Source organism: Trachinotus anak, unplaced genomic scaffold, assembly GCF_046630095.1.
Source record: "Trachinotus anak isolate AG129_WGS33_773 ecotype Australia unplaced genomic scaffold, CSIRO_AGI_Tana_v1 ptg000008l, whole genome shotgun sequence".
NCBI classification, from domain to species: Eukaryota; Metazoa; Chordata; class Actinopteri; order Carangiformes; family Carangidae; genus Trachinotus; species Trachinotus anak.
The window spans coordinates 7546988-7574898 of NW_027273859.1; the positions used below are offsets into that span (position 1 = coordinate 7546988).

At 40.4% G+C, this 27911-nt stretch overlaps 4 protein-coding genes, 1 long non-coding RNA gene and 1 pseudogene across 9 annotated transcripts; 3 read left to right on the plus strand and 3 right to left on the minus strand.

Annotated features, from left to right (window-relative positions):
- Positions 1-1704: 1704 nt before the first annotated feature.
- LOC139623729 (5'-AMP-activated protein kinase subunit beta-1-like) lies at positions 1705-3751 on the plus strand. The gene is made up of 5 exons (XM_071482198.1): positions 1705-2040; positions 2121-2147; positions 2630-2681; positions 2802-2870; positions 3172-3751. Exons 1-5 carry the CDS (start codon positions 1940-1942, stop codon positions 3247-3249), a joined length of 327 nt encoding a protein of 108 aa, XP_071338299.1. The 5' UTR covers positions 1705-1939; the 3' UTR covers positions 3250-3751.
- LOC139623728 (phospholipase A2, minor isoenzyme-like) lies at positions 3633-5184 on the minus strand (annotated as a pseudogene).
- A 7860-nt stretch (positions 5185-13044) lies between these two features.
- On the plus strand, positions 13045-15102 carry LOC139623732 (uncharacterized). The gene is made up of 5 exons (XR_011691586.1): positions 13045-13391; positions 13472-13565; positions 13693-14032; positions 14153-14221; positions 14523-15102. It is a non-coding gene; the product is annotated as an uncharacterized lncRNA (long non-coding RNA).
- On the minus strand, positions 14984-16479 carry LOC139623730 (phospholipase A2, minor isoenzyme-like). 3 transcript variants are annotated; one of them, XM_071482199.1, is made up of 4 exons: positions 16376-16479; positions 16046-16205; positions 15821-15948; positions 14984-15287 (listed from the first exon to the last, which is right to left on the minus strand). In XM_071482199.1, the coding sequence occupies exons 1-4, from the start codon at positions 16464-16466 to the stop codon at positions 15163-15165; spliced, it is 504 nt and encodes a 167-aa protein (XP_071338300.1). In that variant the 5' UTR covers positions 16467-16479; the 3' UTR covers positions 14984-15162. The 3 variants fall into 3 exon arrangements, with proteins under 3 accessions (XP_071338300.1, XP_071338301.1, XP_071338302.1); XM_071482200.1 differs by having other exon boundaries at positions 16046-16202; positions 16376-16476; XM_071482201.1 differs by having other exon boundaries at positions 16046-16215; positions 16392-16455.
- An 8084-nt stretch (positions 16480-24563) lies between these two features.
- Positions 24564-26444, plus strand: LOC139623733 (5'-AMP-activated protein kinase subunit beta-1-like). Its single transcript, XM_071482202.1, has 6 exons — positions 24564-24733; positions 24814-24907; positions 25035-25149; positions 25238-25374; positions 25495-25563; positions 25865-26444. The coding sequence occupies exons 1-6, from the start codon at positions 24633-24635 to the stop codon at positions 25940-25942; spliced, it is 594 nt and encodes a 197-aa protein (XP_071338303.1). The 5' UTR covers positions 24564-24632; the 3' UTR covers positions 25943-26444.
- LOC139623734 (phospholipase A2, minor isoenzyme-like) lies at positions 26326-27798 on the minus strand. 3 transcript variants are annotated; one of them, XM_071482203.1, is made up of 4 exons: positions 27718-27798; positions 27388-27547; positions 27163-27290; positions 26326-26629 (listed from the first exon to the last, which is right to left on the minus strand). In XM_071482203.1, exons 1-4 carry the CDS (start codon positions 27755-27757, stop codon positions 26505-26507), a joined length of 453 nt encoding a protein of 150 aa, XP_071338304.1. In that variant the 5' UTR covers positions 27758-27798; the 3' UTR covers positions 26326-26504. The 3 variants fall into 3 exon arrangements, with proteins under 3 accessions (XP_071338304.1, XP_071338307.1, XP_071338306.1); XM_071482206.1 differs by having other exon boundaries at positions 27388-27557; positions 27734-27794; XM_071482205.1 differs by having other exon boundaries at positions 27388-27544; positions 27718-27794.
- Between the last annotated feature and the right edge of the window lie 113 nt (positions 27799-27911).

Here is a 27911-nt window from a genome sequence, read left to right on the forward strand (position 1 = left end):
CGGGCACCTCTTACCATGCAGCCTTTTGAACTTGTGTTGATAGATTTTCTCTACTTGGGCAAATGTAGAGGCGGGTACAAGTACATATTCGTAATCGTTGTTCACTTCACCCATTTGGCACAGGCATATGCCACCAACTCAAAGTCCGCCAAAACAGTCGCTGATCGAATATTCTGAATTGGATATATATCAATGATTTCAGCCTGAATTTTGGACTGCCGAAAAGGATACATCATGATCAAGGTGGCAAATTCGAGAACCAACTCTTCCCCAAGCTGAAAAAGAATTGTGGGGTACTAGGATCACGGACGATCCCCTATCAATGCTTTAACCGCACATTATTACAAATGCTGAAGACACTGACTGATAAACAAGACAAACTGGAAAGAATCCTTGAACAAGTTGATCTATGCATATAACTGCACACAATGCAAGGTGATAGGTTTCTCCCCTTTTTACCTCCTATTTGGAAGGTCCCCAAGGTTATGGTTTGATCTCCTGTTTGGTGTCACCACTGGGACAGGACAAGCAGACCATCAGGCATATATGGAGAAGTGGAGATGAGAAATGCAGGAAGCATACGAGATAGCACAAGAGAATGCAAAGAAGTCAACAGAGAGGAGTAGAAAACATGATGATGGAAAAGTGAGAAGCTCAGTGTTGTACCCTTGTCCAAAACTGACACCTAGAGGGGGCATGGGGAAACTTTGTAATCACTGGGAAGAGAATATCCATGTTGTGATCCGCCAGGTTCGAGAAAATATCCCAGTCTATGAGGTTAAGCCCGAGCAGGGAAGAGGAAGATCAAGAATCATGCATCGCAATCTGCTGTTACTGTGTCATCACTTACCCATGGAAATTCACCAAAAAACAGCATCTAAGCAAAAGAAAAGGATGAAAGACACAACCTCCGAAAATGTCACTCCAGAGGAGGAAGCTGAAGAAGAAGAATGTGGGTACTATTACACGTCAGGAGTACAGCTTCAAATGCCTATTGCAGATGGGTCTATTGAGCATGTTGATACACAGGAGGACAGTTATCAGGAAACACCCATGTTTAACTGTGAGGGGCCCGTGGTTCAAGAGAAGTTCTTAATGAACACAAATAAATGTGAGTCACAGCAGGATAATGTCCTGCAGGAAGATGATAATCAGAATGACGATGTAGTTGAAAAAGCACAGGATGAAATCTTGGTATCCCAAGATTCAGGTGAAGGTGACAGAGAACAAGGACATGACTTCCTGAGGAGAACAAACTATGACCAGCTTGGAACTCCAGCCTGCTATAGCACAGCATGTGCAAATGAAATGTTTTACCAGTAGTAGTTTAGCCAGTACCAATGTGGGCAAACCCATTTCAAGTTTACTAAACCTTATTCACACAGGGATACTAGGTGCAAAAATGGTTTATGCTGTCTAGTGCAGAGAAAGGCTCCTTGACTGAAGAGGAAAGCTCACAAGATTCAGTGAAGTAATTTATAGGCAGTACATCCATACTCCATTAAGCTGCTATTACTCTAAAGGCACAGTCTAGTTATAGAAATACAGATTAAGAACCATTGGTTCCTAATTCATTTGATGTTGGGACAATACCTGATTTTGCAGGGGAGTGTGCGATAGATTGATGTAATTAAGACTGATTATGGATAAATTCATAAGGCAATAAAATTGTCATAGAGAATATGGGGAATTCATTCATAAATAGTTGATTACTGTGAATGCTGAAAGAAACTAGAAGTGTGTGAAAGAGGTAAAAATATTTTAAAAAGGGTTTAACAGGGTTAAAGACTCCAAAATGAAGGTGCCAGAAGGGAAACCTCACGTCTGAGCGTGTTTATTGATATCTCCCCTTTTCAGGGCGTAACACCGGCTCATTCTCTCACGGTGAAGTTGACATCAGTGATTTTCTTGTCATATTATAATTGTGTTTTAACAATATATGAAAGGGCCAACTGTGTTCAGATGGTCAGGTGCTGGCAAAGAAGTCTTTGTGTCCGGCTCCTTTAATAACTGGGCCACCAAGATCCCACTCAACAGAAGGTAGTTTGACACATGCAGGTCTTGCATCTTTGAACTTTCTTTAAATGAAAATGTGACACAGGTCTGTCTCTCAAACCCAGTCAGAAGAACTTTGTGGCTATAGTGGACCTGCCGGAGGGAGAGCACCAATACAAGTTCTGTGTAGACGGTCAGTGGACTCTGGATCCGACTCAAGTGAGGCAAAACCTAAATTTTAGAGGTGAGAGTATCACAGATGTAGTCTTGTTTCTCCTGCCACTACAAATGCCTAATCAACACTCACAAGTGTTGGTATCAAATTTCTGTTTACACCTTTTCCCAGGCTGTGATGACGTCTAAAACTGGAACAGTCAATAACATCATCCAGGTGAAGAGAACTGACTTTGAAGTCTTTGATGCCCTCAGGATCGACTCGCAGGATTCTGTGGACGTCTCAGGTATTTGCACCTGTATTCATTCATTAACAGCTACTGTTTTTGATGTGAGGTAGTACTGAAGTAGTGTTACATGATCGATCGTTCCCAGACTTGTCCAGTTCCCCTCCTGGCCCCTACCAGCAGGACCATATATATGTGACCAAATCAGAAGACAAGATCAAACACCCTCCTATCTTACCCCCCCACCTGCTGCAAGTGCTGCTCAACAAGGACACAGGTGTCTCTGTAAGTACTGGTTTGATGCTAGAATACATGTTCATATTAATGATACACACCACTTTACAAACTTGTCACCACAACATGCAAATTAGTGAAATTCATCCTCTCTCTCTGGATCTTCATCAGTGTGACCCGACGCTACTTCCAGAGCCCAACCATGTGATGCTCAATCACCTGTACGCCCTCTCCATCAAGGTAACAAATCCTCCTATAACATATTTATTTTTTTCTTGAATGTTGTTTCTCACAGTGAAATCAGGGGAAATTATGGATCAACCCACTCTATCAGATAAAATATCTAAACACCTAATGGATTTTGATCAGACTGTGGTACAACATCTCATACAGTATGCATACAATGATAATGCGTGTATTCCCAGTAGTCACAGTCATTTTAATGTTTCACCCATGTAATCCAGGAAAAACTGTTTCTCTTTGTTTAATGTCAACATCAGCTTTAAACCTCATTTGTACTCCTCTTGTGGTTGTGTTTTAGGATGGGGTGATGGTTCTCAGTGCAACACATCGATACAAAAAGAAGTATGTGACCACTCTTCTGTACAAGCCAATATAATCCTCAGAGCCATCATCCCGCCTCCTATATTGGAATAATAATTTGTCTGTTGTTGTACTTGCACTGTTCTGTTAAAACTGAACCTAAACATCTTCCTGATATCAATTTAAAACATTTCTTATCCATCCTGTAATCTTGTATTTTGAAAATGTTGATGCTTTTTGACGAAGCAATAAGCTTGTTTCTTTATGATCAGTCAGCATCAAACAAGCAAAACAAAAAAGGGTAAAGTGAGGTTTTCATTGTAACATCAAGTTATTCCATTGTATCAGTAGACGATGTTGATGTTGGTTTACATATAACTTCAAATCTTAGTTAAGTAAACTTGAAAAGCTGAAACTCTCTCTAGATGAGCAAACAGACATGAGGAAACACACAGAGGGTGAAATTCAACTGGAAGGCAACACTGTCTTTATTCTCTTGCTATTAAACTCAGACCTTTCAATAATCAGGTTTTATTTAAAGTTATTTGAATTTAAAATTATAAACCAATTAATTTTTTTTTAATAGAAATATATTACCATCCATCATTCTCTTGTATTTTTGCGAGAGGTTGTATAACTCATTTGTTACAGTGGACTCTAGTATCCAGGTTCTTGTTTTCAGGGTTGTATGTGGCCCGAGCAAAGCACTCAGCTGCCACACGATCACACTCGCACACGGCAGCCTGGCACTTATTGTTGGTAGCTGCAGATAAACAGATAAACAGATAATAAGAAAATGTGAGGCACATTTTAAACATATCTTGCTTCCTCACTCTAAATGTTGGTGTGAAGGTGGCTCCACAGAACCAGGAGAGCATTTGTTTTGGAGTCAAAACTCAATTTCCAGCTGTGTAATGCCTATATATATATGTTTAAATACAGTTGCTATATATACAGTACTTACACACAGGGCTGTAAGTGCAGCCTTGTTTAATTCATTTTATTTACAGTAAAACTACAGTCTGTTATTCAGTGATTTCTGCTAACATTGCACTTTCAACCAGCCAAAAAAAAGCTTTCAAGTTTGTAAACTGAGAAAAATGATAAAAACTTTCATTTATTTTTTAAATTGAATTGTGGCATTTGCTGCTGCAGAGCCAGTTCTAAATTTGAAAATTGAACATCCCCATCCCAGGACATTTCAAATTTCAAATTGACGCCATTGAATTTCATCAAGGAAGAGTTTGAAAGTCAGTGAAAATAATATGAATCTTTATCAGTTTATCCCAGTCTTACCTGAGCAGGTCAGTTGTTCATTTAAAGCAGGTGAAATCATACACAAGAAAGTAGGGGAGGTCAAAAAGAGACGTGCATCCAGGAGTCTTCATGCTTGTACCATAGCACTCATCATGGATTTTACAGCACCTGGGAATACAGGAGAAAAGGTGACATGTTTGAGAAAGTTTCTTTTGTTTCATAGATTATGTCTGACAGACGAAATTGGGGAATGACAGCTTCCTACATGTCCAATTCGTCCTGAGGGGTTCCCTTTCCACCGAAGCCACACCAGCAGCCGTAATTGTTATATTGCAGAGGGTAAACACCAGGCTGGACGCACTCGATCATGGTCCCAAACTGCCATAAGGCCTTGGGCAGCACAGCACCACTGACCATACAAGCTGCTAGAAACATGTAATACCCAATCGATCAGGGGAAAATGAGTATTCTGATACAACAGATACAAATATGACAAACTGGTAGATTCAAAACTGTAATGAAGACCATGCATCTTTTAAAATAAGTGTTCCTATAAAGGACTGATACATATTTACAGTTATTTTTTCAGTCTTACCAGTGAGCAGCAGCAGCAGCAGAGGAGATGACAGATTCATGGCTACAGTCAAAGTGACCTGAGGTTTCGCTGCAGCCTGATCTTTTAACATGAGGGACACAAGGGGGCGGGAGCTTTAGGTGAGGAGGGGGCTGTCAAGACTTAAATATGTAATCACACTGTAAGAACTGTGCATTTTATTTTTACTTGATTTCAGTGGTGAAACATTGTCACCTTTACTTATATTGTACTAAAATTCAATGCCAAATTTTGTACTTTGTACTGCTAACATTTATCTGACAGCTTAAGTTACTATTTACTCAAATGTAAGTAGTTTAGAAAATATGATGCACTTTTATTGGTTACACTACAAAATAAATATGAAATTGTTAAAAAAAAAAACCAACAAAAAAACTAAAAAACCCAATAATAGCTCCATCAATACAAACTGAGTGGCAAAATGCTGCTTTTACATTAATACATTGATAATGATAATACAATAATATAATGCACTGTGAAATAGTATGACACTCACAGAGGCAATTGCTCTGCATTATGAGGGATTTTACTTTTGATACTTTAGGTACATTTTGCTTATAATACTTTACTACAACGCAGGGCTTTTACCTGTAATGGAGTGTTTTTATACTGCAGTACTGCAACATTTTCTTCATTGTATCTTTGAGAATAAGAACTAAAAGGAAAACATGAAGATTAAACATTCATGTTTAAAGCACTTGGTATTTTTCCTTTTCATTTACATAAAACTAATTCTATGTCTGTGGGTTGTGTCTTCATATCGTCTCCACTTGTGTCTGAAATGCCAAATGTCTAGGTCAAGGGACTGTTTAATGTCTGACCATCAGAAATGGTAAGTGGAAGTGATTCCTCTGAGAAAGAAGAAGAACTAATACACAATTTATTGTGCACTGGTATAGCTTTTTTTTTTTTTTAGCTTTTGGTCAAATTCAGTCTGTTCTCACACAGTGTAAGATAAAGCATTTGAAACATATCCACAGGAAATACAACATGACGAGGTGAACTCTGGTGTGCCTCCTACAAACTCTACATCTCACACTCATTTATTCTCCCCTGACTAGATATGTTAACATATTTTATCTATGATCTTTCCACATTTTTTTTCATATTTTCCTAATCAAATATTCTCAAATGTTTGCTCCTGTTCACTCTGTACTCACTTGAGTTTGCCTTTTCCCTCTTTAGCCCAAAGTTGAGTTTAAAATAACTTAGTAACACACACTTGTGTCAATAGCTGAGTTCCCATGACTTTCCCTTGCAGCTTACTTAAGTTGAATGGTTATGTTAACACAAAAGGAAATAATGTGTAGTACAACATGACAAAAATAAAGAACCGGATACATGGGAATGGGAATTTGTTTGTGTTTGGGTTACTGAGGTCTGTGGCAGTTCAGGGCAATGATCCTCTGCACTGTACCTGACACGTGAAGCTCTTCCTGCACGTCTGATCGTGGATAAATTCATAAGGCAATAAAATTGTAATCGAGAATATGGGGAATTCATTCATAAATAGTTGATTACTATGAATGCTGAAAGAAACTAGAAGTGTGTGAAAGAGGTAAAAATATTTTTAAAAGGGTTAAACACTCCAAAACCAGTATAAGATTATCTTTCTGTCAAAGGATTTAATCCAGGATTTACTTGTTGAGCCACTTTGTGAAATGACGCCGGTCGATCGATAAGTCATGCCTGTACTGTGGAAAGGGGAAACTCTCGGCTGCAATGCCTCTGTCTCAATAAAACTGCCAGAGAGGAAGCCTCGCGTCTGAGCGTGTTTATTGATATCTCCCCTTTTCAGGGCGTAACATTTTGGAGGCACTGCTGGGTTGAATGTGTCGAGAACCAGCTGCTCCAGATAGACGTCCCGGATCATCTTTCAATCCTTCGTATCTACAGCCAAGGTGGACGCTACTGTGTGGTGGTTCAACAATCGCGTAGAGGGACTTGCATGTGAGCTGAGGTCAACCGCTGGTGCCCGGCAAGCTGCGTTGCCTATTCTGCAACACACCAATACTTTCCACGGATCAGGGACTAAAATGGATTCTTCAGAACTGGAGGACTTGAAACTAGAAGTTTGTGGTGCCCTGTATACCTTGACAAGAGACGTTTGTGATTTTCTAACTATTGCTGGTTTAAAACTTTAGAAAGGTATCAGGCAAAAGTTGCTCCTCTCTCATCTCACATATCACAAGACACTTAGAGAGAGACGAGATAGAAGAGCTTGAGGATCAGGGTATGCCTACAGTCTCAGATGTAAAACAGGCAGGTTTGGTAGAAGAACATGTTGTTCAGCTTTCAGAGGGTGAGCAGTTGAAAAAACAGACATTATATTTAGCATTAGCATCATCACTGCAGGAGAAATCAAACCAAATCAGTGGAGCCAAAAAGTCAGTGAGAGGAGAAAGTAATAGTGCTAAACAAGATCATGTCTTTGCTCCACAGACCCCCCAGTCTTTTTTGTCATTGCAGTGGGGGCGAGAATTCAAAATATCAGGCCAGATTGGTAAATCAGGGCAGAAAGACAAACTTACCTTTTCCAGTCTAGCACACCAAATTGAGCAAAGTATCAGCAAGGGATTCTCTGAAATAGAAGTAGTTGATGCAGTGATTAGGGCAATTGCACCAGGCTTACAACTCTGCAGCTACCTAGGGGCCAAAACTGACCTTACTTTACCTACTCTAAGGAGGATCCTCAAGTCCCATTATCAAGAAACGGGTGCAACAGAACTGTATAAGCACCTCACCTCAGAGGCCTAAAGTAGGAAGGAAACTCTACAAAAGAAGAAGAAGAAGAAGTGACTTGCAGCCATACTTAATATACATACTGCTCCTTGAAAATGGTCTGAATATCATCTGGGCGACATTTCAAGAAGATTAAACAAAATTTGTGACAAGAGAGGCCTTTTAAAGGTTTTTGATCAAATCAAAGATGGCGGAAATCCAATATGGCGAGAAAAGACATTAAGGATTACCTCGGCTTGGCCCGAGGGCTCCAGTGATACATCGTTTGTGAAAAAGGATGAACGGGTCAAAGTTAACCATTCATGCATGTCCAACTTTGACCTGTTGGTGGCGCTCTGGAGCTTGTGTTGCTTACACAGAAATATAATCTTGAACACACCACTTGAAACCAAGTAATGGGTGATCTCCTGTTAAATTATTACATTATTGGAGTATTATTACATTATCAGGTCCCTTGAAATGAAGGCTAACCTGATAATGTAATAACCTCCCGTTAATGTAATACTTTATTACATTATTGGTTAAGAGTGTATTACATTATTGGGAAATGCACTTTATTACATTATTGGGAAGTTATTACATTATCAGGTTTTATTACATTTTCAATCCACTCAAGTGAAATTTTTTATTACATTATTGGGGTTATTACATTATCGGGGATTTATTACATTATCGGGTTCTACAACATTGCATGTGCAAACGAAGCAGAGAGACTAAATACAAAAAAGAGAAAAACCCAAATCCAGAGCTGACAACCAAAGTCCAGCCTGATGTACTAAAGTTGAAGTACTGAAGTTGCACAGATCAAAGAGGCAATTTGACAGCCAAATACAGTACAGACACAACATATGGCCTCACCTGTAGCACAAGAATGCAGTCCTCCTCTGCAGTTCCAGTGTCCGCCACAAAATTACTGGCATCCTCCTGGACCAGGACAAAGATGAGATACAGCTCAATTTCAACAAAGGTTCGCACCACAGCAGTATCATGCCCCAAATCATGCACGTCTGAGGAAATGTACTGACTGCCAGCAAAGTGGAAATGACTACTGCACCCATTGCTATAGGTAGTAGTGAGCACTTTCTTTGCAGGTTGCAGGGTGAGAGCAACCAGACAAGAAAAAGAGAGTCTTTTAAATGCAAGAGGGTTACCCCCACAGGACAGGGAGTAACCGACAATAGCAGAATGTCTCAACAGCATTGCTCTCACTGTGGTGTCCCTGAGGAAGGCCAGAAACTCAGAAGATGTGCATCCTGTAAAAAAGACATTTACTGTTCTAAAGCCTGTCAAGCCCAACACTGGCCAAAACATAGAAAACAATGTAACCAGCACACTTACCCACAGTAAAACCCGAGTTCTCATCCAGAGATAAATACCAAGCAGTCAGTCTCATCTTGTTGCTCTGGTGGGGAAACGGTGTATGGTTGAATGTCACATATAAGGCCGCAAGACACGAGACTATGGGATACAGGCTCTCAAGTCTGTATTGTTGATAAAAAGTGGAAAAGGAGACATTTGCCACATGACAAGTTAAGAGATGTCTCTGAGTTGCTTGATGCACCTGATGACTTGAAAATCACAGCTGCCAATGGACAGAGCATGCCATACAAGGGTTTCACTGAGGTTAATTTTAGGATTAGCTGGAGAGGGAGCTGATCCCAAAGAACTGGTTGTCCCCAAGCTGTTGATGAGGGGAAGAAGCCTTTCACAACCCACCCTAGGCTTTAATGTGATCAAGCAAACAGTGAAAACTAGCACCGGAACCACTGGATGTTACTAGAAGAGAGCAGTTACATGAGACATTAAAAACTGCTTTTCCTAGTCTTGGAAAAGAAGATGTCACAGCTTTCATTGATCTGGTGACACCTGAACAGTCATGTGAATATGTTGTGAAAACAACGAATTGTACCTAAACACACCTCTGTACAAATTGACTGTAAGGTGCAGATGCGGCCACTGAAGAAAGACACTACACATAGATTACCGAGAACTAAATAAAAAGACTCACCCTGACAGACAACTGATTCCTCAAGTGCAGGACATCCTTGACAGTCTTGGTGGTGACTTATGGTTTTTGTTGTTAGACCAAGGAAAGGCCTACCATTAGGGTTCAATGGATGAGGACAGCAGGCCTTGGACTGCATTTGTGACTCCTTGGGGCCTGTACGAATGGATAAGAATTCTATTTAGGCTAATGAATGCTCCTGCTGCCTTCCAACGCTGTATGGAGGACTGTTTGGAAGCAGTGCGAGACAGCATCTGTGTTCCCTACCTGGATGAAACTCTGGTGTACAGTCAGTCATTTGGAAATCATGTAAACCACGTCAGGAAAGTGCTCCAGTTGTTGAGGAAATACGGGATAAAGCTAAAACCTAGCGAATTATTTAAACATGAGATTTGCTACTTGGGAAGAGTTATCTCAGCTGAAGGTAGCAAGAATGATCCAGCAGATACTATCACTGTGAGAGCCTTGAAAGATAAGAGACCAAGTACAGTAGGGGAGCTACAAACCATCATGGGCTTGTTAAGTTATTATAGGCAATACATACAGGACTTCTCGTCTATCGCTGGGCCACTCTTTGACTTGCTAAAAGGGACAACTGAAAACAACAGTATTCCACAAAAAAGGCCAAAACCAAGATGAGGTACAGGAACGAGTAAAGGTGTGTCATCACACAAACCAATTGTATGGACTGAAGAACATCAATGCATTCTGGAGAAGTTCATAGACTGTTTGGTTGAGCCACCGGTCCTTGGTTTCCCAGACTTCACACAGCCATTTATCCTCCACACAGATGCCTCAAATCAGGGCCTTGGGGCAGTTCTATATCAACAACATATATTATATATATAATAAGCTTCGTGTAATAGCCTATGGATCCCGGACATTGACTGCCTCTGAGCGAAATTATCACCTCCACTCAGGGAATTGGAATTTCTCGCCTTGAAGTGGGCAGTTACAGAAAAATTCCAAGATTACCTGTACTATGCACCTACTTTCACTGTATTTACTGACAATAATCTGTTTACTTATGTCCTGTGAAGTGCCAAGCCCAATACAACTGGATGTAGATGGGTAGCAGAGCTTGCAGAGCTGGTATCAGATTGTGTGGCAGCGATTACCCAGGCTGTTGAGGTTCAAAATTCTAGCTCACCGTGGGTCTTTTCAGTACTCAGCACTCTCCAGTGTACAGCAGTGACTGAAGAAACAGGCAAACCATTCTCAGCTGCTGAGATTCGACAAGCACAGCAAAATGACAGGAACATCAGTTCAGTAATGCGATGTAAATTGAGGGACAGTAGGCCATCAAGATGTGAACTGGACACCTTCAGTATACAAAGCAGGTGTCCACTGTGTGAATGGGAAAGACTCCATATTGATGAGGATGGGATTCTTCGCAGAAAGACAACAAACAAGACACAGCTAGAACTACCTGAGCAGTATAAGACAACTGTATTGAAAGAGTTGCATGATGAGATGGGCCACCAAGGCAAGGAAAGAAATTGAGCATTATGTGGCTAGGACTTGTACTTGCCTGAAACAAAAGAAACCCTGTAAAGACACACGGGCACCTCTTACCATGCAGCCTTTTGAACTTGTGTTGATAGATTTTCTCTACTTGGGCAAATGTAGAGGCGGGTACAAGTACATATTCGTAATCGTTGTTCACTTCACCCATTTGGCACAGGCATATGCCACCAACTCAAAGTCCGCCAAAACAGTCGCTGATCGAATATTCTGAATTGGATATATATCAATGATTTCAGCCTGAATTTTGGACTGCCGAAAAGGATACATCATGATCAAGGTGGCAAATTCGAGAACCAACTCTTCCCCAAGCTGAAAAAGAATTGTGGGGTACTAGGATCACGGACGATCCCCTATCAATGCTTTAACCGCACATTATTACAAATGCTGAAGACACTGACTGATAAACAAGACAAACTGGAAAGAATCCTTGAACAAGTTGATCTATGCATATAACTGCACACAATGCAAGGTGATAGGTTTCTCCCCTTTTTACCTCCTATTTGGAAGGTCCCCAAGGTTATGGTTTGATCTCCTGTTTGGTGTCACCACTGGGACAGGACAAGCAGACCATCAGGCATATATGGAGAAATGGAGATGAGAAATGCAGGAAGCATACGAGATAGCACAAGAGAATGCAAAGAAGTCAACAGAGAGGAGTAGAAAACATGATGATGGAAAAGTGAGAAGCTCAGTGTTGTACCCTTGTTCAAAACTGACACCTAGAGGGGGCATGGGGAAACTTTGTAATCACTGGGAAGAGAATATCCATGTTGTGATCCGCCAGGTTCGAGAAAATATCCCAGTCTACGAGGTTAAGCCCGAGCAGGGAAGAGGAAGATCAAGAATCATGCATCGCAATCTGCTGTTACTGTGTCATCACTTACCCATGGAAATTCACCAAAAAACAGCATCTAAGCAAAAGAAAAGGATGAAAGACACAACCTCCGAAAATGTCACTCCAGAGGAGGAAGCTGAAGAAGAAGAATGTGGGTACTATTACACGTCAGGAGTACAGCTTCAAATGCCTATTGCAGATGGGTCTATTGAGCATGTTGATACACAGGAGGACAGTTATCAGGAAACACCCATGTTTAACTGTGAGGGGCCCGTGGTTCAAGAGAAGTTCTTAATGAACACAAATAAGTGTGAGTCACAGCAGGATAATGTCCTGCAGGAAGATGATAATCAGAATGACGATGTAGTTGAAAAAGCACAGGATGAAATCTTGGTATCCCAAGATTCAGGTGAAGGTGACAGAGAACAAGGACATGACTTCCTGAGGAGAACAAACTATGACCAGCTTGGAACTCCAGCCTGCTATAGCGCAGCATGTGCAAATGAAATGTTTTACCAGTAGTAGTTTAGCCAGTACCAATGTGGGCAAACCCATTTCAAGTTTACTAAACCTTATTCACACAGGGATACTAGGTGCAAAAATGGTTTATGCTGTCTAGTGCAGAGAAAGGCTCCTTGACTGAAGAGGAAAGCTCACAAGATTCAGTGAAGTAATTTATAGGCAGTACATCCATACTCCATTAAGCTGCTATTACTCTAAAGGCACAGTCTAGTTATAGAAATACAGATTAAGAACCATTGGTTCCTAATTCATTTGATGTTGGGACAATACCTGATTTTGCAGGGGAGTGTGCGATAGATTGATGTAATTAAGACTGATTATGGATAAATTCATAAGGCAATAAAATTGTCATAGAGAATATGGGGAATTCATTCATAAATAGTTGATTACTGTGAATGCTGAAAGAAACTAGAAGTGTGTGAAAGAGGTAAAAATATTTTAAAAAGGGTTTAACAGGGTTAAAGACTCCAAAATGAAGGTGCCAGAAGGGAAACCTCACGTCTGAGCGTGTTTATTGATATCTCCCCTTTTCAGGGCGTAACACCGGCTCATTCTCTCACGGTGAAGTTGACATCAGTGATTTTCTTGTCATATTATAATTGTGTTTTAACAATATATGAAAGGGCCAACTGTGTTCAGATGGTCAGGTGCTGGCAAAGAAGTCTTTGTGTCCGGCTCCTTTAATAACTGGGCCACCAAGATCCCACTCAACAGAAGGTAGTTTGACACATGCAGGTCTTGCATCTTTGAACTTTCTTTAAATGAAAATGTGACACAGGTCTGTCTCTCAAACCCAGTCAGAAGAACTTTGTGGCTATAGTGGACCTGCCGGAGGGAGAGCACCAATACAAGTTCTGTGTAGACGGTCAGTGGACTCTGGATCCGACTCAAGTGAGGGAAAACCTAAATTTTAGAGGTGAGAGTATCACAGATGTAGTCTTGTTTCTCCTGCCACTACAAATGCCTAATCAACACTCACAAGTGTTGGTATCAAATTTCTGTTTACACCTTTTCCCAGGCTGTGATGACGTCTAAAACTGGAACAGTCAATAACATCATCCAGGTGAAGAGAACTGACTTTGAAGTCTTTGATGCCCTCAGGATCGACTCGCAGGATTCTGTGGACGTCTCAGGTATTTGCACCTGTATTCATTCATTAACAGCTACTGTTTTTGATGTGAGGTAGTACTGAAGTAGTGTTACATGATCGATCGTTCCCAGACTTGTCCAGTTCCCCTCCTGGCCCCTACCAGCAGGACCATATATATGTGACCAAATCAGAAGACAAGATCAAACACCCTCCTATCTTACCCCCCCACCTGCTGCAAGTGCTGCTCAACAAGGACACAGGTGTCTCTGTAAGTACTGGTTTGATGCTAGAATACATGTTCATATTAATGATACACACCACTTTACAAACTTGTCACCACAACATGCAAATTAGTGAAATTCATCCTCTCTCTCTGGATCTTCATCAGTGTGACCCGACGCTACTTCCAGAGCCCAACCATGTGATGCTCAATCACCTGTACGCCCTCTCCATCAAGGTAACAAATCCTCCTATAACATATTTATTTTTTTCTTGAATGTTGTTTCTCGCAGTGAAATCAGGGGAAATTATGGATCAACCCACTCTATCAGATAAAATATCTAAACACCTAATGGATTTTGATCAGACTGTGGTACAACATCTCATACAGTATGCATACAATGATAATGCGTGTATTCCCAGTAGTCACAGTCATTTTAATGTTTCACCCATGTAATCCAGGAAAAACTGTTTCTCTTTGTTTAATGTCAACATCAGCTTTAAACCTCATTTGTACTCCTCTTGTGGTTGTGTTTTAGGATGGGGTGATGGTTCTCAGTGCAACACATCGATACAAAAAGAAGTATGTGACCACTCTTCTGTACAAGCCAATATAATCCTCAGAGCCATCATCCCGCCTCCTATATTGGAATAATAATTTGTCTGTTGTTGTACTTGCACTGTTCTGTTAAAACTGAACCTAAACATCTTCCTGATATCAATTTAAAACATTTCTTATCCATCCTGTAATCTTGTATTTTGAAAATGTTGATGCTTTTTGATGAAGCAATAAGCTTGTTTCTTTATGATCAGTCAGCATCAAACAAGCAAAACAAAAAAGGGTAAAGTGAGGTTTTCATTGTAACATCAAGTTATCCCATTGTATCAGTAGACGATGTTGATGTTGGTTTACATATAACTTCAAATCTTAGTTAAGTAAACTTGAAAAGCTGAAACTCTCTCTAGATGAGCAAACAGACATGAGGAAACACACAGAGGGTGAAATTCAACTGGAAGGCAACACTGTCTTTATTCTCTTGCTATTAAACTCAGACCTTTCAATAATCAGGTTTTATTTAAAGTTATTTGAATTTAAAATTATAAACCAATTAATTTTTTTTTAATAGAAATATATTACCATCCATCATTCTCTTGTATTTTTGCGAGAGGTTGTATAACTCATTTGTTACAGTGGACTCTAGTATCCAGGTTCTTGTTTTCAGGGTTGTATGTGGCCCGAGCAAAGCACTCAGCTGCCACACGATCACACTCGCACACGGCAGCCTGGCACTTATTGTTGGTAGCTGCAGATAAACAGATAAACAGATAATAAGAAAATGTGAGGCACATTTTAAACATATCTTGCTTCCTCACTCTAAATGTTGGTGTGAAGGTGGCTCCACAGAACCAGGAGAGCATTTGTTTTGGAGTCAAAACTCAGTTTCCAGCTGTGTAATGCCTATATATATCTGTTTAAATACAGTTGCTATATATACAGTACTTACACACAGGGCTGTAAGTGCAGCCTTGTTTAATTCATTTTATTTACAGTAAAACTACAGTCTGTTATTCAGTGATTTCTGCTAACATTGCACTTTCAACCAGCCAAAAAAAAGCTTTCAAGTTTGTAAACTGAGAAAAATGATAAAAACTTTCATTTATTTTTTAAATTGAATTGTGGCATTTGCTGCTGCAGAGCCAGTTCTAAATTTGAAAATTGAACATCCCCATCCCAGGACATTTCAAATTTCAAATTGACGCCATTGAATTTCATCAAGGAAGAGTTTGAAAGTCAGTGAAAATAATATGAATCTTTATCAGTTTATCCCAGTCTTACCTGAGCAGGTCAGTTGTTCATTTAAGCAGGTGAAATCATACACAAGAAAGTAGGGGAGGTCAAAAAGAGACGTGCATCCAGGAGTCTTCATGCTTGTACCATAGCACTCATCATGGATTTTACAGCACCTGGGAATACAGGAGAAAAGGTGACATGTTTGAGAAAGTTTCTTTTGTTTCATAGATTATGTCTGACAGACGAAATTGGGGAATGACAGCTTCCTACATGTCCAATTCGTCCTGAGGGGTTCCCTTTCCACCGAAGCCACACCAGCAGCCGTAATTGTTATATTGCAGAGGGTAAACACCAGGCTGGACGCACTCGATCATGGTCCCAAACTGCCATAAGGCCTTGGGCAGCACAGCACCACTGACCATACAAGCTGCTAGAAACATGTAATACACAATGGATCAGGGGAAAATTAGTATTCTGATACAACAGATACAAATATGACAAACTGGTAGATTCAAAACTGTAATGAAGACCATGCATCTTTTAAAATAAGTGTTCCTATAAAGGACTGATACATATTTACAGTTATTTTTTCAGTCTTACCAGTGAGCAGCAGCAGCAGCAGAGGAGATGACAGATTCATGGCTACAGTCAAAGTGACCTGAGGTTTCGCTGCAGCCTGATCTTTTAACATGAGGGACACAAGGGGGCGGGAGCTTTAGGTGAGGAGGGGGCTGTCAAGACTTAAATATGTAATCACACTGTAAGAACTGTGCATTTTATTTTTACTTGATTTCAGTGGTGAAACATTGTCACCTTTACTTATATTGTACTAAAATTCAATGCCAAATTTTGTACTTTGTACTGCCAACATTTATCTGACAGCTTAAGTTACTATTTACTCAAATGTAAGTAGTTTAGAAAATATGATGCACTTTTATTGGTTACACTACAAAATAAATATGAAATTGTTAAAAAAAAAAAACAACAAAAAAACTAAAAAACCCAATAATAGCTCCATCAATACAAACTGAGTGGCAAAATGCTGCTTTTACATTAATACATTGATAATGATAATACAATAATATAATGCACTGTGAAATAGTATGACACTCACAGAGGCAATTGCTCTGCATTATGAGGGATTTTACTTTTGATACTTTAGGTACATTTTGCTTATAATACTTTACTACAACGCAGGGCTTTTACCTGTAATGGAGTGTTTTTATACTGCAGTACTGCAACATTTTCTTCATTGTATCTTTGAGAATAAGAACTAAAAGGAAAACATGAAGATTAAACATTCATGTTTAAAGCACTTGGTATTTTTCCTTTTCATTTACATAAAACTAATTCTATGTCTGTGGGTTGTGTCTTCATATCGTCTCCACTTGTGTCTGAAATGCCAAATGTCTAGGTCAAGGGACTGTTTAATGTCTGACCATCAGAAATGAAGTGGAAGTGATTCCTCTGAGAAAGAAGAAGAACTAATACACAATTTATTGTGCACTGGTATAGCTTTTTTTTTTTTTTTAGCTTTTGGTCAAATTCAGTCTGTTCTCACACAGTGTAAGATAAAGCATTTGAAACATAGCCACAGGAAATACAACATGACGAGGTGAACTCAGGTGTGCCTCCTACAAACTCTACATCTCACACACATTTATTCTCCCCTGACTAGATATGTTAACATATTTTATCTATGATCTTTCCACATTTTTTTTCATATTTTCCTAATCAAATATTCTCAAATGTTTGCTCCTGTTCACTCTGTACTCACTTGAGTTTGCCTTTTCCCTCTTTAGCCCAAAGTTGAGTTTAAAATAACTTAGTAACACACACTTGTGTCAATAGCTGAGTTCCCATGACTTTCCCTTGCAGCTTACTTAAGTTGAATGGTTATGTTAACACAAAAGGAAATAATGTGTAGTACAACATGACAAAAATAAAGAACCAGATACATGGGAATGGGAATTTGTTTGTGTTTGGGATACTGAGGTCTGTGGCAGTTCAGGGCAATGATCCTCTGCACTGTACCTGACACCTGAAGCTCTTCCTGCACGTCTGATCATGGATAAATTCATAAGACAATAAAATTGTAATCGAGAATATGGGGAATTCATTCATAAATAGTTGATTACTATGAATGCTGAAAGAAACTAGAAGTGTGTGAAAGAGGTAAAAATATTTTTAAAAGGGTTTAACAGGGTTAAACACTCCAAAACCAGATAAGATTATCTTTCTGTCAAAGGATTTAATCCAGGATTTACTTGTTGAGCCACTTTGTGAAATGACGCCGGTCGATCGATAAGTCATGCCTGTACTGTGGAAAGGGGAAACTCTCGGCTGCAATGCCTCTGTCTCAATAAAACTGCCAGAGAGGAAGCCTCGCGTCTGAGCGTGTTTATTGATATCTCCCCTTTTCAGGGCGTAACATTTTGGAGGCACCGCTGGGTTGAATGTGTCGAGAACCAGCTGCTCCAGATAGACGTCCCGGATCATCTTTCAATCCTTCGTATCTACAGCCAAGGTGGACGCAACTGTGTGGTGGTTCAACAATCGCGTAGAGGGACTTGCATGTGAGCTGAGGTCAACCGCTGGTGCCCGGCAAGCTGCGTTGCCTATTCTGCAACACACCAATACTTTCCACGGATCAGGGACTAAAATGGATTCTTCAGAACTGGAGGACTTGAAACTAGAAGTTTGTGGTGCCCTGTATACCTTGACAAGAGACGTTTGTGATTTTCTAACTATTGCTGGTTTAAAACTTAAACTTAAAGGTATCAGGCAAAAGTTGCTCCTCTCTCATCTCACATATCACAAGACACTTAGAGAGAGACGAGATAGAAGAGCTTGAGGATCAGGGTATGCCTACAGTCTCAGATGTAAAACAGGCAGGTTTGGTAGAAGAACATGTTGTTCAGCTTTCAGAGGGTGAGCAGTTGAAAAAACAGACATTATATTTAGCATTAGCATCATCACTGCAGGAGAAATCAAACCAAATCAGTGGAGCCAAAAAGTCAGTGAGAGGAGAAAGTAATAGTGCTAAACAAGATCATGTCTTTGCTCCACAGACCCCCCAGTCTTTTTTGTCATTGCAGTGGGGGCGAGAATTCAAAATATCAGGCCAGATTGGTAAATCAGGGCAGAAAGACAAACTTACCTTTTCCAGTCTAGCACACCAAATTGAGCAAAGTATCAGCAAGGGATTCTCTGAAATAGAAGTAGTTGATGCAGTGATTAGGGCAATTGCACCAGGCTTACAACTCTGCAGCTACCTAGGGGCCAAAACTGACCTTACTTTACCTACTCTAAGGAGGATCCTCAAGTCCCATTATCAAGAAACGGGTGCAACAGAACTGTATAAGCACCTCACCTCAGAGGCCTAAAGTAGGAAGGAAACTCTACAAAAGAAGAAGAAGAAGAAGTGACTTGCAGCCATACTTAATATACATACTGCTCCTTGAAAATGGTCTGAATATCATCTGGGCGACATTTCAAGAAGATTAAACAAAATTTGTGACAAGAGAGGCCTTTTAAAGGTTTTTGATCAAATCAAAGATGGCGGAAATCCAATATGGCGAGAAAAGACATTAAGGATTACCTCGGCTTGGCCCGAGGGCTCCAGTGATACATCGTTTGTGAAAAAGGATGAACGGGTCAAAGTTAACCATTCATGCATGTCCAACTTTGACCTGTTGGTGGCGCTCTGGAGCTTGTGTTGCTTACACAGAAATATAATCTTGAACACACCACTTGAAACCAAGTAATGGGTGATCTCCTGTTAAATTATTACATTATTGGAGTATTATTACATTATCAGGTCCCTTGAAATGAAGGCTAACCTGATAATGTAATAACCTCCCGTTAATGTAATACTTTATTACATTATTGGTTAAGAGTGTATTACATTATTGGGAAATGCACTTTATTACATTATTGGGAAGTTATTACATTATCAGGTTTTATTACATTTTCAATCCACTCAAGTGAAATTTTTTATTACATTATTGGGGTTATTACATTATCGGGGATTTATTACATTATCGGGTTCTACAACATTGCATGTGCAAACGAAGCAGAGAGACTAAATACAAAAAAGAGAAAAACCCAAATCCAGAGCTGACAACCAAAGTCCAGCCTGATGTACTAAAGTTGAAGTACTGAAGTTGCACAGATCAAAGAGGCAATTTGACAGCCAAATACAGTACAGACACAACATATGGCCTCACCTGTAGCACAAGAATGCAGTCCTCCTCTGCAGTTCCAGTGTCCGCCACAAAATTACTGGCATCCTCCTGGACCAGGACAAAGATGAGATACAGCTCAATTTCAACAAAGGTTCGCACCACAGCAGTATCATGCCCCAAATCATGCACGTCTGAGGAAATGTACTGACTGCCAGCAAAGTGGAAATGACTACTGCACCCATTGCTATAGGTAGTAGTGAGCACTTTCTTTGCAGGTTGCAGGGTGAGAGCAACCAGACAAGAAAAAGAGAGTCTTTTAAATGCAAGAGGGTTACCCCCACAGGACAGGGAGTAACCGACAATAGCAGAATGTCTCAACAGCATTGCTCTCACTGTGGTGTCCCTGAGGAAGGCCAGAAACTCAGAAGATGTGCATCCTGTAAAAAAGACATTTACTGTTCTAAAGCCTGTCAAGCCCAACACTGGCCAAAACATAGAAAACAATGTAACCAGCACACTTACCCACAGTAAAACCCGAGTTCTCATCCAGAGATAAATACCAAGCAGTCAGTCTCATCTTGTTGCTCTGGTGGGGAAACGGTGTATGGTTGAATGTCACATATAAGGCCGCAAGACACGAGACTATGGGATACAGGCTCTCAAGTCTGTATTGTTGATAAAAAGTGGAAAAGGAGACATTTGCCACATGACAAGTTAAGAGATGTCTCTGAGTTGCTTGATGCACCTGATGACTTGAAAATCACAGCTGCCAATGGACAGAGCATGCCATACAAGGGTTTCACTGAGGTTAATTTTAGGATTAGCTGGAGAGGGAGCTGATCCCAAAGAACTGGTTGTCCCCAAGCTGTTGATGAGGGGAAGAAGCCTTTCACAACCCACCCTAGGCTTTAATGTGATCAAGCAAACAGTGAAAACTAGCACCGGAACCACTGGATGTTACTAGAAGAGAGCAGTTACATGAGACATTAAAAACTGCTTTTCCTAGTCTTGGAAAAGAAGATGTCACAGCTTTCATTGATCTGGTGACACCTGAACAGTCATGTGAATATGTTGTGAAAACAACGAATTGTACCTAAACACACCTCTGTACAAATTGACTGTAAGGTGCAGATGCGGCCACTGAAGAAAGACACTACACATAGATTACCGAGAACTAAATAAAAAGACTCACCCTGACAGACAACTGATTCCTCAAGTGCAGGACATCCTTGACAGTCTTGGTGGTGACTTATGGTTTTTGTTGTTAGACCAAGGAAAGGCCTACCATTAGGGTTCAATGGATGAGGACAGCAGGCCTTGGACTGCATTTGTGACTCCTTGGAGCCTGTACGAATGGATAAGAATTCTATTTAGGCTAATGAATGCTCCTGCTGCCTTCCAACGCTGTATGGAGGACTGTTTGGAAGCAGTGCGAGACAGCATCTGTGTTCCCTACCTGGATGAAACTCTGGTGTACAGTCAGTCATTTGGAAATCATGTAAACCACGTCAGGAAAGTGCTCCAGTTGTTGAGGAAATACGGGATAAAGCTAAAACCTAGCGAATTATTTAAACATGAGATTTGCTACTTGGGAAGAGTTGTCTCAGCTGAAGGTAGCAAGAATGATCCAGCAGATACTATCACTGTGAGAGCCTTGAAAGATAAGAGACCAAGTACAGTAGGGGAGCTACAAACCATCATGGGCTTGTTAAGTTATTATAGGCAATACATACAGGACTTCTCGTCTATCGCTGGGCCACTCTTTGACTTGCTAAAAGGGACAACTGAAAACAACAGTATTCCACAAAAAAGGCCAAAACCAAGATGAGGTACAGGAACGAGTAAAGGTGTGTCATCACACAAACCAATTGTATGGACTGAAGAACATCAATGCATTCTGGAGAAGTTCATAGACTGTTTGGTTGAGCCACCGGTCCTTGGTTTCCCAGACTTCACACAGCCATTTATCCTCCACACAGATGCCTCAAATCAGGGCCTTGGGGCAGTTCTATATCAACAACATATATTATATATATAATAAGCTTCGTGTAATAGCCTATGGATCCCGGACATTGACTGCCTCTGAGCGAAATTATCACCTCCACTCAGGGAATTGGAATTTCTCGCCTTGAAGTGGGCAGTTACAGAAAAATTCCAAGATTACCTGTACTATGCACCTACTTTCACTGTATTTACTGACAATAATCTGTTTACTTATGTCCTGTGAAGTGCCAAGCCCAATACAACTGGATGTAGATGGGTAGCAGAGCTTGCAGAGCTGGTATCAGATTGTGTGGCAGCGATTACCCAGGCTGTTGAGGTTCAAAATTCTAGCTCACCGTGGGTCTTTTCAGTACTCAGCACTCTCCAGTGTACAGCAGTGACTGAAGAAACAGGCAAACCATTCTCAGCTGCTGAGATTCGACAAGCACAGCAAAATGACAGGAACATCAGTTCAGTAATGCGATGTAAATTGAGGGACAGTAGGCCATCAAGATGTGAACTGGACACCTTCAGTATACAAAGCAGGTGTCCACTGTGTGAATGGGAAAGACTCCATATTGATGAGGATGGGATTCTTCGCAGAAAGACAACAAACAAGACACAGCTAGAACTACCTGAGCAGTATAAGACAACTGTATTGAAAGAGTTGCATGATGAGATGGGCCACCAAGGCAAGGAAAGAAATTGAGCATTATGTGGCTAGGACTTGTACTTGCCTGAAACAAAAGAAACCCTGTAAAGACACACGGGCACCTCTTACCATGCAGCCTTTTGAACTTGTGTTGATAGATTTTCTGGCGGGTACAAGTACATATTCGTAATCGTTGTTCACTTCACCCATTTGGCACAGGCATATGCCACCAACTCAAAGTCCGCCAAAACAGTCGCTGATCGAATATTCTGAATTCGATATATATCAATGATTTCAGCCTGAATTTTGGACTGCCGAAAAGGATACATCATGATCAAGATGGCAAATTCGAGAACCAACTCTTCCCCAAGCTGAAAAAGAATTGTGGGGTACTAGGATCACGGACGATCCCCTATCAATGCTTTAACCGCACATTATTACAAATGCTGAAGACACTGACTGATAAACAAGACAAACTGGAAAGAATCCTTGAACAAGTTGATCTATGCATATAACTGCACACAATGCAAGGTGATAGGTTTCTCCCCTTTTTACCTCCTATTTGGAAGGTCCCCAAGGTTATGGTTTGATCTCCTGTTTGGTGTCACCACTGGGACAGGACAAGCAGACCATCAGGCATATATGGAGAAATGGAGATGAGAAATGCAGGAAGCATACGAGATAGCACAAGAGAATGCAAAGAAGTCAACAGAGAGGAGTAGAAAACATGATGATGGAAAAGTGAGAAGCTCAGTGTTGTACCCTTGTTCAAAACTGACACCTAGAGGGGGCATGGGGAAACTTTGTAATCACTGGGAAGAGAATATCCATGTTGTGATCCGCCAGGTTCGAGAAAATATCCCAGTCTATGAGGTTAAGCCCGAGCAGGGAAGAGGAAGATCAAGAATCATGCATCGCAATCTGCTGTTACTGTGTCATCACTTACCCATGGAAATTCACCAAAAAACAGCATCTAAGCAAAAGAAAAGGATGAAAGACACAACCTCCGAAAATGTCACTCCAGAGGAGGAAGCTGAAGAAGAAGAATGTGGGTACTATTACACGTCAGGAGTACAGCTTCAAATGCCTATTGCAGATGGGTCTATTGAGCATGTTGATACACAGGAGGACAGTTATCAGGAAACACCCATGTTTAACTGTGAGGGGCCCGTGGTTCAAGAGAAGTTCTTAATGAACACAAATAAATGTGAGTCACAGCAGGATAATGTCCTGCAGGAAGATGATAATCAGAATGACGATGTAGTTGAAAAAGCACAGGATGAAATCTTGGTATCCCAAGATTCAGGTGAAGGTGACAGAGAACAAGGACATGACTTCCTGAGGAGAACAAACTATGACCAGCTTGGAACTCCAGCCTGCTATAGCGCAGCATGTGCAAATGAAATGTTTTACCAGTAGTAGTTTAGCCAGTACCAATGTGGGCAAACCCATTTCAAGTTTACTAAACCTTATTCACACAGGGATACTAGGTGCAAAAATGGTTTATGCTGTCTAGTGCAGAGAAAGGCTCCTTGACTGAAGAGGAAAGCTCACAAGATTCAGTGAAGTAATTTATAGGCAGTACATCCATACTCCATTAAGCTGCTATTACTCTAAAGGCACAGTCTAGTTATAGAAATACAGATTAAGAACCATTGGTTCCTAATTCATTTGATGTTGGGACAATACCTGATTTTGCAGGGGAGTGTGCGATAGATTGATGTAATTAAGACTGATTATGGATAAATTCATAAGGCAATAAAATTGTCATAGAGAATATGGGGAATTCATTCATAAATAGTTGATTACTGTGAATGCTGAAAGAAACTAGAAGTGTGTGAAAGAGGTAAAAATATTTTTAAAAGGGTTTAACAGGGTTAAAGACTCCAAAATGAAGGTGCCAGAAGGGAAACCTCACGTCTGAGCGTGTTTATTGATATCTCCCCTTTTCAGGGCGTAACACCGGCTCATTCTCTCACGGTGAAGTTGACATCAGTGATTTTCTTGTCATATTATAATTGTGTTTTAACAATATATGAAAGGGCCAACTGTGTTCAGATGGTCAGGTGCTGGCAAAGAAGTCTTTGTGTCCGGCTCCTTTAATAACTGGGCCACCAAGATCCCACTCAACAGAAGGTAGTTTGACACATGCAGGTCTTGCATCTTTGAACTTTCTTTAAATGAAAATGTGACACAGGTCTGTCTCTCAAACCCAGTCAGAAGAACTTTGTGGCTATAGTGGACCTGCCGGAGGGAGAGCACCAATACAAGTTCTGTGTAGACGGTCAGTGGACTCTGGATCCGACTCAAGTGAGGGAAAACCTAAATTTTAGAGGTGAGAGTATCACAGATGTAGTCTTGTTTCTCCTGCCACTACAAATGCCTAATCAACACTCACAAGTGTTGGTATCAAATTTCTGTTTACACCTTTTCCCAGGCTGTGATGACGTCTAAAACTGGAACAGTCAATAACATCATCCAGGTGAAGAGAACTGACTTTGAAGTCTTTGATGCCCTCAGGATCGACTCGCAGGATTCTGTGGACGTCTCAGGTATTTGCACCTGTATTCATTCATTAACAGCTACTGTTTTTGATGTGAGGTAGTACTGAAGTAGTGTTACATGATCGATCGTTCCCAGACTTGTCCAGTTCCCCTCCTGGCCCCTACCAGCAGGACCATATATATGTGACCAAATCAGAAGACAAGATCAAACACCCTCCTATCTTACCCCCCCACCTGCTGCAAGTGCTGCTCAACAAGGACACAGGTGTCTCTGTAAGTACTGGTTTGATGCTAGAATACATGTTCATATTAATGATACACACCACTTTACAAACTTGTCACCACAACATGCAAATTAGTGAAATTCATCCTCTCTCTCTGGATCTTCATCAGTGTGACCCGACGCTACTTCCAGAGCCCAACCATGTGATGCTCAATCACCTGTACGCCCTCTCCATCAAGGTAACAAATCCTCCTATAACATATTTATTTTTTTCTTGAATGTTGTTTCTCGCAGTGAAATCAGGGGAAATTATGGATCAACCCACTCTATCAGATAAAATATCTAAACACCTAATGGATTTTGATCAGACTGTGGTACAACATCTCATACAGTATGCATACAATGATAATGCGTGTATTCCCAGTAGTCACAGTCATTTTAATGTTTCACCCATGTAATCCAGGAAAAACTGTTTCTCTTTGTTTAATGTCAACATCAGCTTTAAACCTCATTTGTACTCCTCTTGTGGTTGTGTTTTAGGATGGGGTGATGGTTCTCAGTGCAACACATCGATACAAAAAGAAGTATGTGACCACTCTTCTGTACAAGCCAATATAATCCTCAGAGCCATCATCCCGCCTCCTATATTGGAATAATAATTTGTCTGTTGTTGTACTTGCACTGTTCTGTTAAAACTGAACCTAAACATCTTCCTGATATCAATTTAAAACATTTCTTATCCATCCTGTAATCTTGTATTTTGAAAATGTTGATGCTTTTTGATGAAGCAATAAGCTTGTTTCTTTATGATCAGTCAGCATCAAACAAGCAAAACAAAAAAGGGTAAAGTGAGGTTTTCATTGTAACATCAAGTTATTCCATTGTATCAGTAGACGATGTTGATGTTGGTTTACATATAACTTCAAATCTTAGTTAAGTAAACTTGAAAAGCTGAAACTCTCTCTAGATGAGCAAACAGACATGAGGAAACACACAGAGGGTGAAATTCAACTGGAAGGCAACACTGTCTTTATTCTCTTGCTATTAAACTCAGACCTTTCAATAATCAGGTTTTATTTAAAGTTATTTGAATTTAAAATTATAAACCAATTAATTTTTTTTTAATAGAAATATATTACCATCCATCATTCTCTTGTATTTTTGCGAGAGGTTGTATAACTCATTTGTTACAGTGGACTCTAGTATCCAGGTTCTTGTTTTCAGGGTTGTATGTGGCCCGAGCAAAGCACTCAGCTGCCACACGATCACACTCGCACACGGCAGCCTGGCACTTATTGTTGGTAGCTGCAGATAAACAGATAAACAGATAATAAGAAAATGTGAGGCACATTTTAAACATATCTTGCTTCCTCACTCTAAATGTTGGTGTGAAGGTGGCTCCACAGAACCAGGAGAGCATTTGTTTTGGAGTCAAAACTCAATTTCCAGCTGTGTAATGCCTATATATATCTGTTTAAATACAGTTGCTATATATACAGTACTTACACACAGGGCTGTAAGTGCAGCCTTGTTTAATTCATTTTATTTACAGTAAAACTACAGTCTGTTATTCAGTGATTTCTGCTAACATTGCACTTTCAACCAGCCAAAAAAAAGCTTTCAAGTTTGTAAACTGAGAAAAATGATAAAAACTTTCATTTATTTTTTAAATTGAATTGTGGCATTTGCTGCTGCAGAGCCAGTTCTAAATTTGAAAATTGAACATCCCCATCCCAGGACATTTCAAATTTCAAATTGACGCCATTGAATTTCATCAAGGAAGAGTTTGAAAGTCAGTGAAAATAATATGAATCTTTATCAGTTTATCCCAGTCTTACCTGAGCAGGTCAGTTGTTCATTTAAGCAGGTGAAATCATACACAAGAAAGTAGGGGAGGTCAAAAAGAGACGTGCATCCAGGAGTCTTCATGCTTGTACCATAGCACTCATCATGGATTTTACAGCACCTGGGAATACAGGAGAAAAGGTGACATGTTTGAGAAAGTTTCTTTTGTTTCATAGATTATGTCTGACAGACGAAATTGGGGAATGACAGCTTCCTACATGTCCAATTCGTCCTGAGGGGTTCCCTTTCCACCGAAGCCACACCAGCAGCCGTAATTGTTATATTGCAGAGGGTAAACACCAGGCTGGACGCACTCGATCATGGTCCCAAACTGCCATAAGGCCTTGGGCAGCACAGCACCACTGACCATACAAGCTGCTAGAAACATGTAATACACAATGGATCAGGGGAAAATGAGTATTCTGATACAACAGATACAAATATGACAAACTGGTAGATTCAAAACTGTAATGAAGACCATGCATCTTTTAAAATAAGTGTTCCTATAAAGGACTGATACATATTTACAGTTATTTTTTCAGTCTTACCAGTGAGCAGCAGCAGCAGCAGAGGAGATGACAGATTCATGGCTACAGTCAAAGTGACCTGAGGTTTCGCTGCAGCCTGATCTTTTAACATGAGGGACACAAGGGGGCGGGAGCTTTAGGTGAGGAGGGGGCTGTCAAGACTTAAATATGTAATCACACTGTAAGAACTGTGCATTTTATTTTTACTTGATTTC